This window comes from Diabrotica undecimpunctata, chromosome 5 (assembly GCF_040954645.1).
Source record: "Diabrotica undecimpunctata isolate CICGRU chromosome 5, icDiaUnde3, whole genome shotgun sequence".
NCBI lineage: Eukaryota > Metazoa > Arthropoda > Insecta > Coleoptera > Chrysomelidae > Diabrotica > Diabrotica undecimpunctata.
The window spans coordinates 155391420-155413051 of NC_092807.1; the positions used below are offsets into that span (position 1 = coordinate 155391420).

The window sequence follows — 21632 nt, forward strand, 5'->3', positions numbered from 1 at the left end:
CTTATAAAACCTCCCATTAAATAGCTAGATGTAAAAAGCCTCACACTATTGGTGAAGAGCTCATTTTGCCAGCTGCAATTCAAATTGTAGAAACTATATTTGGAGATAATTTTGCCAAACAATTGGAGTGTATACCTCTATCAAATGATACTGTTGCCCATCGAATTTGTGATACAGCTGAAGATGTACAGGATCAGCTACTCGGGAAGTTGCGCGACAAGCTGTTCTCGATTCAGCTTGATGAGGCAACAGATAGCAATAAAGATGCTCATTTTATGTCCTACATTCGATTTTGTGATGGCATATCATTAGTAGAAGAACTACTTTTTTGCAAACCAATAGAACTAAAAGCAACGTGGCTTGCATTATTTGCTATCTTAAACGATTATATAAATGAAACAAAAATGGAGTGGAAGAATTGCGTCGGAATATGCACAGATGGTGCTTGTGCAATGTCCGGAAAATTTCATAGTCTATAAGCTCTTGTGAAACAAAAGTCTCCAATGTGTATATGGACACACTGTATGATCCACAGAGAAGCTCTGGCTTCTAAAAAAATGTCTCCTGGCTTGAATATTGTGCTAACAACGGTTGTAACAGTAGTTAATTACATAAAAATGAGACCTTTGAAAACCAGAATCTTTTCTGCACTTTGTAAAGACATGGGTGCATTACATTCAGCATTATTATTTTATTATGAGGCAAGATGGTTATCACGTGGGAAATTTTTACATGTTTTTGAATTTAGACATGAAATCGCTTTTTTTTTAGAAGAAGAAAATAGGCCAGAAGCCGAGATGTTTCGAGATAGTTTATTTTTGATGAAATTGAGTTACTTGGTTGACATATTCAAGAAACTAAATATTTTGAACATTCAGCTTCAAGGATAATAAAGTTAATGGTTTTTTTTTTAAATTGGAATCGTGGAGCAGAAATTTAAACCAAAAAAAACCTTACACCGAAGGGCTCTCTACTGCCGAAAAAGAAACCTTCATTGACTTCACGGCAAATGATGAAATCAAGAAACAGTTTAATAATAAATCCCTCTTTGAATTTTGGGCAGGAGTAAATGATGAGTTTTCTACACTGAACACCAGAGCGTTCCGTATACTATTGCCATTTTCAACATCCTACCTTTGCGAAACAGGATTTTCTGCGGTTGCTGCTTTGAAGACCAAATATAGATCGTAGCTAAATATAGAAAAAGAACTGAGAACGTATATTTCTAATATTACACCCAGTTTCGATAAAGTTTGCTTTACAAAACAAGCTCAAGGAAGTCACTGATTTATTATTAAACTTGTTTATAATTTAGTGTTCAGTGCTCTTTATAATTATACCTGTTATATCAGTGTTCATGTGTATTTTATTTTTTATTTTGTAAGAATTTTGTTTTGCTTTGATTTTAGTAAATTAGTCAATGTTGTTGATGTTTTTTTCGAATAGGCTCACGCCCCCCCATTAATAATACCGCGCCCCCCTAGGGGTGCGCGTCCCAAAGGTTGAGAATCACTGCACTAAGCAATTACTTTCTTGCATTCCATTATAACTTTAAGAACAAAATAACCGAACTCAACTACTAATATTTTGTTTCAGAAAATGGTGCACGTGGTTTGGTAGCTTTTTCCATATACACCAATGGCAAAAAACTTTTCCAAACAAGTAATCGAGTATCATCTCTCAACTGTTTAGATGGTATTAGAGTTATGAGTATGATATGGGTTATGGCTTTTCATATATACGTGAAATACCTAGCATCCTATGTATTTAATTCAAAAGAGTCAATACAGGTAAAATATTAATAAAAAGGAATGAAAGTTATTACAGAGATAGTCCTAGTAAATACCAAATATTTATTAACAATACGAATTCTTCTTTTTCTTGAAATGCCACCTGGCACCTGCGTTACAGAGATTGGATCATGACCAATCTATCTTTTGAAGTTATACTTCTATACGCGCGCTCCACGTTGGAAATTTGTATGGGAGTGAATCTGTAAAACCATTACATATGTAAGATAATGAGTAAGAGAGAGAAGAAGATATATAATGTTGCTTTTGTATATATATTATATATATATATATATATATATATATATATATATATATATATATATATATATATATTATATAAAGATATATATACATATAATATTATACATATAATAAAATATTTATTAATATTATTATTTATGTGATATGTTTTGTATTATTTATTAAATGTTCATAATTATATTAGTCTTTTGTATTTCAAAATAATAATCTCAATAAATCACTGTATGATCCAGAACTGTCAATTTTGAAATACTTCTGTGTTGTGTCCTCGGTAGTATAGTAGTCAGTATCCCTGCCTGTCATGCGGGAGACCGGGGTTCGATTCCCAGTCGGGGAGGACTTTTTTATTAATATTATTACATTATTGTCATTTTTAAATACTTATGGATATTGCATTTTAATTTGTATTGTATTATTATATGGCATTATGTTGCACTGTATTGTAGTGTATTTTTTTATGTATATTATTGTCATTTTTAAATACTTATAAATATTGCAGTTTAATTTGTATTGTATTATTATATTAATAACAAAATAAACAATGAATTTTACTGCAGAGTATGTGTAAAAAAACTTTTGCATTCAAATCCTTTCATACATATATGAAAATAAAAATATACATTTTCATCAAAATATTCATTCAATCCTTCATTGTTAGTAAGTTGTTATTAATTCTGTTTCTTTTTCTGCTATGTCTTACCTATAGAATTACATATGTAATGGTTGTGCAGATTGACTCCCAAATAAATTTGTAACATGCGTGTATAGAAGTGTAACTTCCACCGGCAGTCCCACTGGACTGCCACACCTGTTTTTCAAGCGCGAACTACAAACAAAACTGATTTTCGTCCTTTTTTCCTTCTTCTCTTCTTCCAGTTATATCTCCAAAATATCTCTATTTTTGTTGTTTTCCCAATGTCTAAAATGCCGAATATCATCTTAACTTTCTAAAATTTCCAAAAACAGATTTGTATGTCCTTATCTTATAGTCAATAAAGAAAATAAATTGTTATTTTTATAGTGTGAAATACGAAGAAAATTTAACAGCACCATTTATTTCCATTTAAACTAAGAATAATGCTTATTTCTTCTTGTCATTAAATCAATATTTATCCATTGTGAAATACGAAGAACACTTAAATAAATTATTTCCAAATACGGGTATTACTTTTAATGTTTTACTTCGATTTATATAAAAAAATGCAAAAAGTATACTCATCAATCAGCCCTGAGTTGTCCATTGTTGAACATAGGCCTCCTCTAGACTTTTCCATCTGCTTCTGTTCTGCGCCTCTGCTATCCAATTGGTCACGATTCTTTTGTGGTCGTCGGTCCATCGCGTTGGTGGTCTTCCTCGGCTTCGCTTGTCAGCCCGTGGTCTCCACTCAAGCAATTTTTTTTGTCCAACTCTTTTTGTCTCAAGCATTTTTGCCTTGTAATATGTTCGATAATGTCTTCCACTCCGGTTCGTCTATGAACTTCCTCGTTTCTTATTCTATTTCTTAAGCTTATTCCAAGCATTGATCTCTACATCTTTCGTTGTGTCCTTCTCAATTTTTCGACTGATGTTTTTGTGAGAGTTAACGTTTCTGCTCCGTATGTGAGGACTGGTAGAACGCACTGGTTAAAAGCTTTTCTTTTTAAATGGATCGGTATATTTGTTTTAAATACGTCTCTCATTTTACCGAATGCAGCCCAACCCAGACTTATTCTTCTGAGTAGCTCGCATGTTTGGTTATCTCGCGTTAACCTTATTTCGTGACCCAAATACACGATTTTTCCACAAGTTCTATGGGCGACTTTTCGATTTCTATTAGCTCATTGGGGACAAGATTGGTCATCATTTTTGTTTTTCCATAGTTTATTTTTTAACCGACTTTTTGTATAACTTGCTGTAGTTGTTGTAGCATAACTCTGGCTTCTCCTAAGTTGTCTGTTATGAGAAAAATATCATCATCATATCTGAGATGATTGAATATCTTTCCATCGATGCTAATACCCTTTGATTCCCACTCTAGCCGTTTAAATGCGTACTACATAACTGTTAATAGTTTTGGCGACAAGGTATCTCCCTGCCGCACCCCTCTGCCAATTTTTATCTTCTCAGTCATGCAATGGAGGTTAACGGTTGTTGTCGCATTTTTGTATATATTTCGAATAATATTTGCATACCTGTGATCTATTCTGCATTCTGATAGTGCTTTTAAGATAGCAACTGTTTCGACTGTGTCAAATGCTTTGTGGAAGTCGACAAAGATAAGAGCAAGGGGTCTATTATATTCGATAGACTTTTCAACTAGAGTTTTAAGGCATTGCAAATGGTCGTTTGTTCCGTGTCCCGCTCGAAATCCTGCATGTTCTTCTGATTGATAGAAATCGAGTTTTGCTTCTAATCTGTTTGTCAGTATTCGAGTAAAAAGCTTGTATAGGTGGTTAAACAAACTAATTGGCCTATAGTTTTCGAGATCTGATTTATCTCCTTTTTTGTGGGGGAGGATTGTAACCGAATTCTTCCATTTACTTGGAATGTTTTCACTATGCAGACATAGATTAAAAAGTGTTTGGATTCGGGACATCAAAAGTGGACCTCCTAGTTTAATTGTCTCAATGACTACACCATCTTTCCCCGGAGCTCTATTATTTTTCATATTTTTGAGGGCATATTGAATTTCCTCTCGTGATATATCTGGTATATCCTCCGATCCTACATTATGTACTTTTTGTATTGGTTGTTCGATGGGCTCTGGAATAACTTGACTTTTATATAATGTTTCATAGAAACTTTCCACTATATGTAATATGCTTGGTCTATCTGAGATAATATTTCCATTTTTGTCTTTAAGTTGGAAGATTTCTTTTTTGCCATTTTCCATTTTTCTCCTCAATGCTTTCATGCTTTTGTTTTCTTCTATAGTTTTTATAATTTTTCTCGTTGTTTTTTCTTTAGTTTTCTTTAGTTATCGTAGAGATTTCTTTATTGATGCTGGTTATATCTTATGAGTCAACATTTCCTTGACTTCTCAGCATTCTACGATCTTCCATTTTTTGTTTCGTTTCTTTACTAATTTTTTGTTCTTTTCCATGTTTAGGGCCAAATTTTTCCTGAGCTTGTGTTAATGTATCTACTATTTCTTCGTTTAGGTTATTTACGTCTTCTCTTGTTGTATATCTGAGTAAGTTAGTGATGATATATTTTTCAAAGTCAAGTTCATTCGTTGGGCGCATCCAAGGTTTGAATTTTTTACTTTTTATCATCTTCAGTCTTTCTTGTTTAATATTGATTTCTACGGTTGCTCGGACCATTCTATGATCGCTTGCAACCGAAAATTGATTTAAGACTGTAACATCTTTGACTATATGTTTTTTGTCAGTGATGATGAAGTCGATCTCATTTTTTGTCTTATCATCGGGGCTCTTCCAAGTCCATCTTCTATGGATCTTCTTATAGAAGAAGCTATTCATTAAATATAGATTGTTTTCTAATAGGAAATTCAAGAGTATTTCGCCCCTTTTGTTTCTACCTGGTGTGCCAAAATTTCCGAGGGCATTTTCAGCTGGGTCAGTGCTTATTCCTATTTTGGCATTAAAGTCGCACATATTACCGTAAAATGTTCTTGGTCTTCTGAAACAGCTGTGTACAAGTCATCATAGAACTGTTCTATTTCTTCGTCAGCGTAACTCGATGTTGTTGCATAGACTTGAATGATCTTTATGGACTAACGGGTGTTTAGTTGTAATTTTGCAAGTATAACTCTTGTGGAAACTGCTTTTACTGATATGATATTCTCAGCTAGTTTTTTTATTAATAAAGAGCCCAATGCCTCCATTCCCATCGTTTTCTCCGACATGATAGAAAATGTGACCGGATTTTAAAGTGTTTAGGCTTTCTCCTTTCCTTCTGACCTCAGCGACTCTAACAATGTCCCAATTGATTTTATCAAGTTCAGATTCCATTTCTATGAATTTTTCTTCTGATAGCAGGGTTCTTGCATTGAAAGTTGCAATTTTTAGAGATATCCCCTACCTAGGGATACAGGTGAAGACCACAACGGTAGGCACGGCGGAGAAGAAGATCTTCGGTACGACGTGGATGGCGGAAGTGGCATCCCTGGATTTGGCGTTTGGCCCATATTGGGCGGTTGTCAACAGCATCTGTACCCATAATGGGCGGCTGAACTAAAAACTCGTCAACACGCAAAGCAAGCGTGACGTTTTAATTGCTATTACCCCTTTATTATGTCAGATACGAATACAAAAACGGATTTACACCAGGTGAGTAGAAAGAAAAATTCAGAATCTCACACTGATAGACTATCAGTCAGTCCCACGGATTCTGGGGGAGGGGGGGGACAAAATTCTGACATATTTTGGAAAACCATCTAACAAAAAAAGTATACTAGTTGTACAATAATATGCCAAACATGTTTATTGGTTAGAATATCAATCATTTAAATTGGTGCCTGGACTTACTACAAAAAAGCCGGTTGATACAGGTTAAGAAGTAATATATTTATAAAAATTTGCTTTTAGATTACCGGAAGTATCTTAGGAACTTTATTCGCCACTGGACATTTAGCTTGTGATGCTCTTTTTTTGATTGGGGGCACTTTAGTAACTTATGTATACTTTTCTAAGACTAAAGATGGAGACTTAACCCCTTATACTATTATTAAACACTACCTTCACAGATATATCAGGTAAGTCGGATTAGATATTTTGTTTACAATTATTTTTAAGATTGAATTTAAGCACCATTAACTGTAATGAAAATTAAAGGTTTGTATTTTGTTTTGACGTTTAAAGTTTCTGAACTAGACATTATTTTAAAAGAAAGAAAGCTAATTTAAAAGTTGACTTATCCTTAATCTTATAGGTATCAGCCATATTTACACTTTTTTAGATTAAAGTAGATTTAGTATAAATATATATTTTATATCTTATAGGTAAATATATTTTAGTTTTTAAAATATCTTATGTTGATGGTAATATAATTTTTCCACTATAGATTTTTTTTAAAGGTATATTATATCTGCTCTATTTGTTTGTATTTTAGGCTAACCCCAGCGCTAATTGGAGTGATATTAGTAACAGCCACTCTTTTAAAATATACGGGTTCGGGCCCAAAATGGCCGCTAATAAATACTGTAAGCCAAGAAGGATGTCAAAAATATTGGTGGTCTACTATACTTTATATTCATAATGAAATGTATCTGCATAATATGGTTTGTATCTATACATTGGATTTCATAATGAATTTATCTAGTTTTGGTAACTTAATATATGTTATTATATTCTAGTGTTTTCACAAAAGTTTAATATAGTCTACATAGCTTTGATGAAATGCATGCAGGGATCATTAAATTACTAAAATAATAGAACTTCTAACCTATAAGTTCGATGTAGTAAATATAGTAAAACTTTAGTCAAATCATGAATGTGTTGCTTGTGTGAGTCCATTTCAAAAGTTAAAAGAAATAATAAATTAGACTTACTCACAATCAATTTAATTTAACTAATCAGACGACCGGTTTCGCTTTCTACAATATGCAAAGCATCTTCAGGTCACGATACAAAGTTAAATAAATGCTGAAAATAATAAACCCATATTAGGGTGTTATATAATAAAGATAAAATAAAGATAGATGATATAAATTATATAAATTACAGTAATTATGCCAATATTACATGTCTGTGGTTTTTCAAAATGAATAAGATGTTTAAACAGACAAGGTAAGACCCACAAATTGGTAAAATAGTCTATTAAACTGTAATAAATTAATAAATAAACAAACGAATAAATAAAACATTACTTACATGCCGGTACTCTATTAATTGATGGTTGAAAGAACATGGTTCAAACTATCTTGTATTGTTGATTGGAGAACTCAAGTCAACTATGTAATTGTTTAACAGTAAACAGGGTAGTTCTTGAGGAGACAGATTTTATCCAATGAAGTAGAGATAGGTGAAATATAATTGTTTGTTTGTTAAAAGTAATGTTCTATACCATTAAGTTCTTTAAAAGTTATTTATAATATAAATCCAGAATAAATATAAATAACTTTTAAAGAACTTAATGGTATAGAACATTACTTTCAACAAACAAACAATTACATTTCACCTATCTCTACTTCGTTGGATAAACTCTGTCTTCTCAAGAACTACCCTGTTTACTGTTAAACAATTACAATAGTTGACTTGAGTTCTCCAATCAACAATACAAGATAGTTTGAACCATGTTCTTTCAACCATCAATTAATAGAGTACCGGCATGTAAGTAATGTTTTATTTATTCGTTTGTTTATGTATTAATTCATTACAGTTTAATAGACTATTTTACCAATTTGTGGGTCTTACCTTGTCTGCTTAAACATCTTATTCATTTTGAAAAACCACAGACATGTAATATTGGCATAATTACTGTAATTTATATAATTTATATCATCTATCTTTATTTTATCATGGGTTTATTATTTTCAGCATTTATTTAACTTTGTATCGTGACCTGAAGATGCTTTGCATATTGTAGAAAGCGAAACCGGTCGTCTGATTAGTTAAATTAAATTGATTGTGAGTATGTCTAATTTATTATTTCTTTTACCTTTTTAAAACTTTAGTATTTTCAAAGACACCAATAAACGTACAGGTGTATGCCAAAGGTCAAATAATAGAACAGATAAATTCCATAAAATATTTGGGAACAAATATCAATAGCCAGTGTAATCCAAAAAAAGAAATCCTATCAAGAATCGAACAAGCAAGGAAATCATTCATGAGCATGAAAACATTTTTTATAAGATCAGACCTTAGTCTACAGCTTAGAATCTGAATGATCAGATGTTAAGTTTTTTCTATCTTACTGTATGGCTGTGAAAGTTGGACAATGGACTCTGAAATAGAAAAAAGAATAGATGCCTTTGAGATGTATATATACAGACAAATTTTGAGGATTCCATGGATACAAAGAGTTACTAATGTTGAGGTACTTCGTCGCATGTGTAAACAAAAAGAATTACTAAGAATAATCAAAGAGAAGAAAATGCAATACTTGGGTCATGTGTTGAGAGGCGAAAGATATAAACTACTTCAAGCTATACTGGAAGGAAAAGTACAGGGCAAAAGATCAGTAGGAAGACGCCAAAACTCGTGGCTGAAAGACCTAAGGAGATGGTTCGACCGCTCATCCGCAGAGATCTTTCGCGCAGCAGTTTCCAAAACTACAATTGCCATTTGGATCGCCAACCTTCGAAAGGAGACGGCGCAATGAGAAGAAGAAGAGTAAATTTTCACACAATTGCACTACAAAATTGCAATTAATTTTGGTTGCCAAGTAATTACCAAAGAGTTTAATTACTATCGAAACGTTTGAAATTATCTTGGCCAGTTAGTTTGCTATGTAATTAATAATTTGCACTATCCTTACGACATATTATCTTAATACCAGCAATACACAGCCTTCCTAGACATATCACAACATCTTAGAAATATCAAAAATACTTCTAATCTCTCTTCTTATTTAATGTTCTGCAACCTATCTTGTAATATATTGAAAAATTATCAATGTTTATATATAATGTATTTCTATTTTCCAAAAGTCTGTCTCTCATGTCCCACATAACATGAGAGACAGACGACATATAATGTATTTTCTGTTTCCATCGATGGACTTTATGGAACCTAATATAAAACCAACTAGTTTTCACTACCACATACTACACATCTCCAATCTTATATTAGCGAATTATAAATCAAGTCATTTAGGAGGTTATATATTACAACGAGGTCTTGTGGACACTTTTGGACAATATTTCTCTTAATTGATTTTATAACAGCTAATGTCAATTTTTTCTTTACCGTTTCATAATGAAGAAAAAGGTTAGGAGAAGAAAGGGTTTTAAAAAAATTCAGCACGGCAAAAAATTCTTCTTCTTCCTCTTCTTTTTATGAAGACATGACCCTGTCCATTTTTGAATGTGCCTCCAGTAAGTTGTCGTTCAATCGTTTTCGTGGTCTTTCTATTGATCGTCTCCCTATTGGGGAACCGTCTCTTGCCGTCTTTACTACTCTATTTTTTGTCACTTTGATTCTACTCTTTTATATTTTACCCAGTTCTTATTGTTCTCGATCTTGCATCTATGTCGTATATCTGCTATTTGTATCTCTGCTGTTTTTAACATCCTTTTTGTCTCCTCTGTGTCATGTCGTGTGTCTGCCGCGTACGTCATTATTGGTCTGATGATTGTTTTGTAAATTCTGCCTTTCATTTCTCTCCTGATGTTTTTATTTCTCCATATTGTTTTACTCAGACAACCTGAAGCTCTGTATGCTCTATTAACTTGATTTCCATTTAAGTTTCGAGCTTTCTCTAGCTAGATAATGTGATGCCTAGATATTTAAACTCCATCAGTATTATCTGACCTTCCAGCTCCAATTTACATCTTTGTAAATTTGCTGTTTTAACCATTCATTTTGCCTTTTTTAGGAAAATTAACGTGTTATATTTTCAAATTTTCTGGCGGTTATATTAAATTGGTACAGTAGAGTGAATCTTCCTGTCTTGTCCCATTGCCAACTTAAATAGGGTCGGCTGGTTCTTCTTCTACTTTTATTGGGTTGTTTTGGTAGATATTTTCGATCGGTTTGTTTATTCCTAGAGGTATCTCTCTTGCGTACAATCACTGGATGACGTCCTTTAATTTTAGTTTAAGTTAAGATTCACGAAACATAGATATATCGATTTCGTTGATATAAATATAGCGTTGGTGCACGATCTTCCCGACATAAAACCTTGTTGTTCCTGTGTTATAATTTTATTCAGTTTACTTGTTATCACTTCGGTTGTTAGTTTTAATGTTGTTTATAATATACTAATTCCTTTGTAAATTTTCGGTTCCGATTTGTCTCCCTTTTTAAAGAAAGGTATTATTTTTTGGAGTAGTTTTAATAGTTGTTTGGTCAGATCTGGTCTCCGTGTTTCCTTCTGAATGTGTTTGGTTTTTATTAGTTAGTTTATCTCTTTTCTTTGTCCTCTGATTAGTCTACACATTTTTTTTTTGTTTCGTAGAAGTCGTGTTTCATCTTTTTTGAGAAGCTCTGCCAGTGTTTTCTTTTTATTTGTCTGACTAAAGTATTAGTTTTACTTCTGATTTGTTAATAGAGGTTATATACCTTTTGTGTTTGTTGTGTTCTGTATTGTGAAAGTACTTTCTTCTTTTCTTTACATTTTGTCTTCACTTGCTCTCTAAACCATGTTGTTTTCTTTTTTGATATGTTAGTGTTTGTTATATTCCTCTCTCCAAGTGATTCTGTTGCTGCGTTGCTTAAGTTTTTCCTAGCTTTTCTCGATGTTATCGTTTTCTAATATTTTATTCCCAGCGATCTTAAAGCATTTATTTAAATATATATATATATATATATATATATATATATATATATATATATATATATATATATATATATATATATATATATACTTCGTAGCTTTAGGAATAGATAGGAAAGTTAAAGAAAAAATAATTAATTTTTTTTACCTCATCCACACTTGTTAGAAAATTGGTTTATAGCATAGGTAATTAAGTTTTTTACTTAGTAAATCAGTAAATCAGAGCTATATACTGAACGATCTATTATAATTATTAGGTTACAAACAGTGACGTGGTCAAAGAAAAAACTAAAGGAGCATAATTAATGTGCTAGTAATCTAGTCACTAATAGTGATAGTAATATCAAATATGGTTTTTAAATCATTTGTTTTGTTAGGTTGTTAAAAAGCATCATTTTATATTATCTAATCCTAAATCAAGAGTTTTAAAGTTAAATTTTTTATTTATATTTTAAATATGTTTTAGTGTATAGCACATACTTGGTATCTATCCGTAGACACACAGCTATACCTACTATCACCCCTGATATTTTACACGCTTAAAAAGTATACAAAGCTGACAGTAGTATGTTTAGTTCTTGTAATATTAGCGTCTATAACTGTGGCCTTTATAAGAGGTTATAAAGATAATATGCCTGAAGTCACCACCATCTACTATCAGAAGTAAGTTTCAGCATACCAGTAGCAACTTTTTTTTTGTCTTAGGCATTATAATTAGTAGATAAGCAGTAATGATAATACTAAAATTGTGTTCATATGACTTAATTGCTGAAAATAATTATAAACCATATTGATAATGTTCTTTGTCAAAATGTTTAACCCCTTAACAAACCATTTATTTTTTTAAAATCCGTCCCAAAATTTTTTTTTGTTAATGCACTTGGTTCTTGACTTCCTGCAGAATTTAAGAATGTTAGTCAATGTTGATTCTGGCTTTGTTTTTAATTTTTTTGAACGGTTGAAGATAATATGTATAATAACAACTATCCCGAGATATTATCTCATTGACGGGTTTTTGATTGGACAAATAATTCCCGCGAGCAACAGGTTTTGTTGTCTACCTTGCCTAGAGCATTGTATGTTTTTCATCTAAAAGCCATTCCCAGCAAACTAGACATCATAAGTTTTCATGCACGCTCTGGATGATGATCATAAAGTATTTATCTAGAAGAGCTTACAGTTGCATTTTAGCGTAAAGAACAAGACATGTATATATGTATTTATATTTTTTTAATAATTAACCCAAACAAGAAAAACTAAAATTTAGTTGTCGTGTGGTATGTTTTAAAACAGAGGGTCACACAAAGTCCCACCTCGCAATCAGAACTGTAGTATCTTGATGTATGCCTCAAGTTCTTTCCTGAAACATTCTTTGCCTTAGTACATACAACACACACTCTAGTTGGATGAACTTTTGTTTCCTGTGACAGAAACAACTTTTGAGAAATGTCAACCGGGAAGTCTAAGTGGGTGTGGAAGCGTTAAAGGTCTTCCTCTTGACACATGTCTATCTTTGTAGCAAACCTTAGTCAGCTGCGTTATCAAACCCATTCAAAATTCTAGATGCGTTTCTGATCCTCCGCTTTTCTTCTACAGCACAAAAACATTCCACAAAAATGTTTCTCGGTTGGTAGCTAGATAAAACAAATCCTCAACCGTTTGACCTCTTCGTTGTCTAGTAATACGCAGTTAGGACTTGTAACAAGTATTTCGTCTAAATTTGATCAAGTTCCAAAGGCCTAACTCTAAAGAACGAAATAAATCGCTTAAATTTCCACTAAATAGCTCAGAACGAGATATTTCGGACACTCGTAAGTGCAAGACGAATTATCTCAGAATATTTTCTTCAGAAGTTAATAATATGTATGTCTTCTTCTTCCTCAGTTTTTTATTTTTACCTGTTTATAAATATATTATACTGCATATATCAGCAATCTATACAAAAATAAAGGCGACAGAAAAGATTGTAAGAACTACCGAGGGCTTAGTGTAACTAACTCAATCTGTAGAGTCTACGGGAAGATAATTAAAAGCCGAATTGAAGATTGCTGGGAAGACGCTGAAGATCAGAGTGGCTTTCGTACTGGTCGTTCTGGTATAGAAAATGTGTTCTGCCTAAAACAAACAATAGAAAAGCGTTTGGAACATAATATGGAGACACACATGGTATTTATTGATCTTCAAAAAGCGTATGACAGTGTCCCGTTAGCCAAGCTATGGCAGGTGCTAGAAGACAAGAATATTCCACCGATTTACATTAATTCTGTAAGGGAGTTGTACGATGATATGACGAGTGTAATAAAGATTGGACAAAAAGTGACAAAAAAGATAGAAGTGACCAAAGGACTTCGCCAAGGCTGCTGCATTGCATCTATATTCTTTAAGATTTATTTGGAGGGGGTTTTGGATATTTGGAAAAGAAAATGTGAACCTATGGGTGTTAAAATTGGAGACCATACACTGTACAGTTTGCATTTTGCTGATGCTGATGACCAAGTAATACTTGCAGAAGATCAAGATGATATTCACTACATGTTACGAAAAATAGATGAAGAATATACTAAGTGGGGCTTATCAATTAATCCATCAAAAACAGAGTACGTAGTAGTGGGAGGTGAAGGAAAGCAGTTAGAACTAGGAAGCAAACAAATTCAAAATACTGATAGCTATAAATATCTCGGTGTAAACATTACAAACAATGTTCGGAATACAAAAAAAAATAGCCACCAGAATTGGTCAAGGAAATTCAGCAATACGTCAACTGAATAGTATACTTTGGAATAACCACATCACACGAAACACAAAAATTAGGATATACAAAAGTATCATAGAAAGCATTGCTACATATGGTTCAGAGCTTTGGGTAATAAATAAAAATGACGCATCCAAAATAAAAGCAAGGGAAATGAATTATTGGAGAAGATGTTGCCAACTCACTAGAAGAGATAGAGTAAGGAATACTGAAATCAGAGAGCGTATGGGCATAGACATTGACGTGGAAACTATAGAATGCAAAAGGCTGAAATGGTATGGCCATGTAAAATGGATGAATTATCAACGATGGCCAAAGAGAATGTTACAGTGGATCCCCACCAACCGCAGAAAAAAGGTAAGACCAAGAAGATCGTGGAGACAAAAAGTAAAAGGTGCAATGGAAGATAGGGGTCTACAAGTAGATGACTGGAACGATCGCAAGCGTTGGAAGCTAGGTTGCGAGAAACGGCGGCAGCTGTAATAAACTCGTTATATATATTTATACCTGTTTATAAGTTTTTAGAGCTTGTAACTTGATCCACACAAAACGTCAAAATAAGAAACCTTGCCATCTTTCACTATACTCATCTGTTAACCTTAGAATACACCTTAGAATAAGGTATCTATTAAAGTTGTCAAAAGCTATCTTAGCCATAGCTACTGTTAGCAAATTTTTTTTATTATAATTCCACTTACTACATAGAGTGAATCCAAGATACTTAAATGTCTTGTTACTTTAACTTATATAATTGTCTTGTCCAATTCTTCTTATATTATGAGTTCTGTCTTTTGTTCTTTATTTATGTTTCTTTTTTAACGAGGTTATCCGTATCCTTGTATGTTAGCTCTCTTACTAAATATTCTTGATATCTTTCAATATTTTTTCATCTTTTGTTATAATATTTCTGTCTTCCTTTTAATATACATCGTTCTGCGTTCGAGTACCTTAAAAAGTTTTTGACTTTCCCCCTCGTTTCTTGTAATTTTCTGCTCACATCTCTTTCATGACCTCGCTTTGACTTATTGACCCATTTTAACTTCATTTCGTGTTTCTTGATAGCAAATATAATTTAGGTTTAATATTCAGGCTTTCCAACTTTGTCTAATTTGTGACTCTACACTTCCCGCAAGATACTCTGAGAACGCTTCTATAACTGCTGACATTTCACAGGCCTTTATATTTTTATTGAGTTTTTTATTTAGTATTTAGTTATGGATACTAAAAATAAGTATGAAAAATACATGACATTCCATATTAATCATTCTAATCCTAAGAGTCATAGAAAGATATGGTGCCGTTAACAAATCTTTTATTTTGGTGTTGAATGCGTGAACAAAGTTCTTCATTAAGAAACCCATTCAGCGATCTGTCCAATAAAAACTAATTTTCCACAAACGTAACCATTTTAAAAGAAATCTCATTTTGGATTTCTTGATATTGATATGTAAACCGTGCATCGTACTAATCATAGATACTCTATCAAACAATCTCTGGAGTCCTTCCAATATGTTTGTTATTATAGCTGTTTGACAAGCTGTTTAGAAGAAGAATATTTAATTATTATATTTGCGTTCAATAGCGTCTTTAATTTAATATGCATTTTTCTTTGTGTAGTGCCTATCTGTTTCGTACGTTGGCGACCATTATGGCAATCTGTATTTTGCAAACTACTGATCTGAAAAGATTTGTGGTTGTTGTGTTGAACAATGTACGTAAATTTTTCTACGCCAAGAAATCCTTCACTAACCTGGTCCTCGTTTTCCTTCTACTTTTCCTTGTAAAATTAATTGCAGCAACCCTTTCGCAATATCTTTCGCTATTCCTCATAATGTGACCGAGGTATTCGACTTTGGCTATTTTTATTGTCGTTAACAATTCTTTTCCTTTTTGCACTCATAATCCTGGTTAGTAACGTGGTCAGTATAGGATATCTTCAGGATAAAGCCACATTTCAAAAGCCTCAATTTTCTTGCAAGTAGCGTCTGTGAGGTTTCACAACTTAACTCCGTACAACAGTATAGGCAAGGTATAATATCGTAGTAACTTGATTTTTATGGGTACTGATAAATCATGGCATTTGAATAGCTTAGCTCTTTTGTGAAATGCAGATCTTGCTTTTTCTACCCTACATTTTATTTCCTAGGGAATGATCCCAATTTTTATTGACATACTAAGGTAGGTGTATGTCTTCAAATAATTTTAAAATGTGGCTCATTAAGCTGATAGTTCGGGAACCATTGCAGGATTTTGTTTTTTTTTTTTTGGTAAAGCAATAAACCTTGATTTCAGCCATGATCTTGGTATTACTTCATTTAAATATATGTCATTGAATAGTTTTGGTAGTCATTGAGTACCGTCGGTGTATGAGTTCAGCATATGCATTGTCAGATACAGGAGGTTGTTAGGACCTATTATCATCAAAGAGTTCTTGTATGTATTTGGTCCATATTTCTTTATATTTTTATCTGTGATGATATTCCCCTATTGATCTTGCAGTTTGCTAGCTATGTTGAATTTTTGAAGACCAGCTGCTTGTTTTATCTTTTTATGCATATTAAATATGCATAATTAAATAATACTTTGGTTGGCAACATGAATATTCTTTTTTGGTATTTTATTTAAATTTTTATAGCCTTTAGATATTTTGTAAATACTAAGTGCAAAATTTACCTTTTAGCACAGCAATAATATTTCTTATGTTCTACTATTATCTGAGTACCGAATCTAGAGCTACACCTTGGCTTATGGGGACGATTTTGGGATATTTTCTTACCAGGCCACGGTATATATTAAAGCCATTACCTAAGGTAAGAGTCAAATATGCTTTAAATAGTAACAGTAGTTTTATGATCAATTTTCAAACATTGGGAATATACATAATATATATTGTTACACGTCTTTAAAATAACTTTATATATTAGTATAATATCCCACTGCCAGGTCACTACGGGTATGACGTAGTAAATCAAACTTACCTTTTTATATTCTCCCCTTGATTTCTTCTTTCATTTGTTTAGTGAGTACCTGATGAATACATTTGTTTCCCAAACTAATTTATATGTAGTCTAAGAAAATAAAAAAAAAAAAACAACACTACCACAACAGCTGAAGAATAAAGTGTTCTTTGGAAATAAACCTTTTGAAGGGTGTGAAAAAGTTGCCCAGTTATAGAGATTTCTGGTCTGCAAATGTTGTTATCAGGGATCCATTTATTCCTTTATGTATGTCGCGTGACAGATTTGGATGGTTGCTAACTCATCTTTACCTAAATCACAATTTATTACAATCTAAGAAAGGTAATGAAAATTATGATAGACGCGGCCATTGCTAGAGGAACTTTCAACTACTTATAAAAGCTCATTTTATTCCAGCAGGCACCAATCAATAGACGAATCGATGATAAGGTTCAAGGGACGAAGTAGTTTAAGCCAATATATGCCGATAAAGCACATAAAAAGGGGTTATAAGGTATGGGTACGTGCTGATCAGTCAGGATTTGTTTTACAATTCCAAATATATACCAGAAAAGTAAAAGATGTAGGGAAGCAAAACCTCGGAACAAAAGTAATAAAAGATCTTGCAAGAGATTTAGTTGGAAAAAATTATAAAGTTTATTTCGATAACTATTTTAATTCTGTTGCATTACAATGCAACTTAATAAAAGACAAAATATACGCATGTGAAACAACTCGAAAAGTAGAAAAGATTTTCCAAATGAACTTAAAACAAGTAAAAAATGAAAAGGGGTGACTCAAAGTGAAGAATGAGTGAAGATAGCGTACTGGCTTTGCAATGGATGAATAAAAAACGCAGAAATTTTTAGAATCCTAAAGAAAATGTCACTATGCAGAGGAAAGAAAAGGATGGGACATCAGTAGAAATTAATTGCAAACAATTAGTTCAAGATTACAACAAATATATGGGCTTCGTAGATAAGTCTGATATGTTAGTATCTTGCTACGAACTGGATAGAAAATCCAAAAAGTGGTGGTACAGAATTTGAAAGAAGAAAAACCAAGTACCAGTAACAGATTTAAAAACAAGTTCCTCTAGAAATAAAAAATGACAAAGCAGCCCATATGCCTCAGCATGAAGCCAAAGTACGTTGTATATAGTGCAGTATCAAGGCAACTTCTCATCTGGTAATGTAGGTTTAGGTCTACTTGAAAAAAGAAATTGCTTCATTCCATTTCACGCTATATAATTTTGTCGTTTGTGGCCTAGTGGTTCCACATGGTACCACCTTTTTTTTCAATAATTACAAAAATAAAATATAAAAAAACCTGTGATTTGTCTATCTTTTGCCCTAATATATGTCTTAAAAACAAGTTATTCACAATTTAATATAAACAAAAACCCACAAAGGGTTAATAGGGTGAGATAAGGTTTCCTGAGAAGAAGAAATGGTAGATATCAAGGAAAATGAAAAAAAATAAGGTATCAAGGATAAAATAAAGGACAGCTACTACGCAACGCTATTGGTTTAAAGTATCAGTCATGTTTTTAAAAGTAAGTATTATCACTTGTCAAACTAATCTCGTTGCGCAGTAACTGTATTTTACTTTATCTTTGATACCTCGCTTTTTTAACTGCTGGCAATCCTGATTTGAGACCATTTTTTTAGGGCAACCTTATGTCCTCATATTAAGAAAATAATTAGCTTTAATTTGTTGTAACTAGCATGCATATACGTCAGTAGCGTATTTTATTTAAAAAATAAATAAAGGACAAAAAATTTTTGTTTAAAAATTAATTCATAAATTGAATTAAAAATATTTGCAGCCCCTTTTTTGACTGGCAATCTATTATCAATGTATTAATTTTCCTTATTTTAAATGAATGTAAAAATGCGATTAACTAGGTTAACGCAAAAATCACGCCACGTTTATTTATTTAACAAATTTATAAAAATTTATTTTATTTGGGGCTAAGTCTAAAATTACATAGGAAAGCTGCGCTATTCAGTTTTAAAACTCATTTTAGCCGATAGGATACATTGATCAACAGAATTGAATTTTTACCGTCGAGTTGATACCTACAAATTTAAATTTAAACGATCTATTCTGCACAAAAATTTTAAAAAATATTTTTGTTCAAAATTATATCAGCTGTATTTTTTATTTTAAACATTGTTTTCTGCTGCGTCTTACAGATTCTTGGTAAATCTATTTTTTTTCGGTTTCTTCCTTACGAGGATGGGTTTTACTAGGGGGAAGCCCAGGAAAATAGTAATAAACCTTTTTGCATCTTTTTAAGAGTCCCAAAATTGAGATTCTCGGTAAAATTCAGCTTATTCGAATGATTTCGTGCAGTGCAAGTGCAGTGGCATTATAAATTTAATTATAATTACTGTTTATTTTGTTATTATTTTGAATAATATGTATAAATCTCTTGGATATAAGCGCTATGCTAACACTTTTAATAACTTAGTTATATTTTAGATAATCCTGATTCCTACGTGGATAATATGTTTTGTTGTACTATTGCTGTGCGGACTAGGAAACCATCCTTTCTTCAGAGAGGAAGTATATTCTAAATTAGAGAATGCGTTATTTACTTCTCTTGTTAGGCCTGCTTTTGCATTGGCAGTTGGTTGGGTAATATGGGCTTGTGCAACAAACCATGCAGGTAAGGCGATCATATATTGATACATAATAAAATTACTAATTTTATTTAAATTAACGTGCTCTTTAAAAGTAATGTTGGTGGCACTGCTTTTAAAAAGGTGGTAACACTGATGCTACGTTTCAGCCACATCAAATAAGGAATTCTTTACCTACTTTCTTTGTATACAGCAGTATTATAAACTTTCACGTGCATATTTTGACGCATTTGTTTTTATATTGTTAAAGTTATTTATTAACCCAGATAATTAACCCAGATATTACTGAAACTTTTATTGTAAACATTTTGAATTAATTTCGAATTTTCATGGAAATTATAGCATATGGAACCAAAAAACACAATCATATATTTTTTTATGACGATACCTGTCAAGTTTTGACATGTTCTTTTAAAAGGACGGTAGTAATATACGGTACCAGATATCATATATATTTTATTAGTATCAATTTACAAAGAATGAAAGGATTTAAAACAAAATTTTGGATGTGAAGGTATTTTGCACTTTTTACACAAAAACTGGACTTTTTTGTGACAATATTCACATCGCGATTGCTTTTCTTGATAAAGAACCAAGTGGTTAATACCGTCATATCTTGAATTGGCTACCGAATTCGAATCCCTATTAGAAGGTCCGCGTTTTGTTTCTTTTTTAAAAGTTTCCAAAATATTAGTTGCAATAGATCTTCTAAATTCAAGTTGATCCAGTTTACCGTCTTGAGTTTTGTGAATCTGCCACGCATTTTGAATAGCCATATCAACGCAATGAGCAAAAAGGGGAAAATACCATTTCTTTCCTCTTATGGACACTCGATATAAACTGATGTTCTGGTCACTGCGATCAACGCCACCCATGAAGTTATTGTATATTCTAACAATATTTGGTTGAGGAACTTGAATATGTTTTTTCTCTGCTTGTGAAAATCTCTTTACAGAGAAGCAAGGCATTACTGGTACAAAATTGGAAGCAATAGAAACGATAATTTACCACGTTCAGTTTTTTTCATAATAGATGAACAGGGTAAAGGGCATTTCATGGTGCGATTTTCCCTTACAGTGCCTGTACCAAATATGTTTCTTTGTTTTAGCTCATGCAGTAAATGAATAGAATTAAAATAATTATCAAAAATAAGATGGAATCGCCTTTGAGGCCATACTTCATTTAATCTGTCTGCATAGGATAGAACTACTGATCCTATCAGCACCCAATCTAAGGACTTTATATTGTTCAGGTATTGTAGTGGAATTACCTTGGTAAGGAGAAAACCAAACTATGTATCCCAGACGAAGGGCTCCTACCCACATTTTGTATCCCCAACGGATTATTAGAGATTAGATAGTGGGGGCTCCTACCCACATTTTCCCCTGATGAATTGTTTTGTGGGATGGCGACCAAAATACGGAACCATTGCCTCATCTATGCTGTGATGTTGTTCTAAAGGGGAAAATTGTATAAATTTTTTGTTTATTTCGTCGAACAGGGGTCGCATCTTGGCAAATCTATCAAATTTATCTAATGACAAGTTATTGCAAACATGCAAAACTTTCATTATGTGAGAAAATCTATCCCTAGATATAGCAGCTACCACCATTGCGTTGTGCGAATCGTCACGATTTTCCCAGTACATGTACCTTTTCGGCACAACCACATAACCACTCAATACAAGAACGCCTATAAAACATCGAATCTCATTTTGATTAATGTCGTTCAAAAGATTTCTTTGTCCTGCGTAGATGTTAGTGTATTCGGTAACCAAATTGATGACTTCATCATCAAAAAACAAATTGAAAATTTCCATCGGCGACTGAGTCATTTTCG

The 21632-nt window shown here is 32.5% G+C and overlaps 1 protein-coding gene across 1 annotated transcript in view; it reads left to right on the plus strand.

Moving 5' to 3' along the window:
- Positions 1-21632, plus strand: part of LOC140440852 (nose resistant to fluoxetine protein 6-like) — a 67189-nt gene that overhangs the window by 34147 nt on the left and 11410 nt on the right. Inside the window, exons 5-10 of the mRNA XM_072531213.1 lie at positions 1597-1790; positions 6585-6751; positions 7108-7276; positions 11903-12099; positions 16869-16998; positions 19633-19819. Of these exons, the coding sequence (XP_072387314.1) occupies positions 1597-1790; positions 6585-6751; positions 7108-7276; positions 11903-12099; positions 16869-16998; positions 19633-19819 (1044 nt within the window). The remainder of the gene's footprint in view (positions 1-1596; positions 1791-6584; positions 6752-7107; positions 7277-11902; positions 12100-16868; positions 16999-19632; positions 19820-21632) is intronic.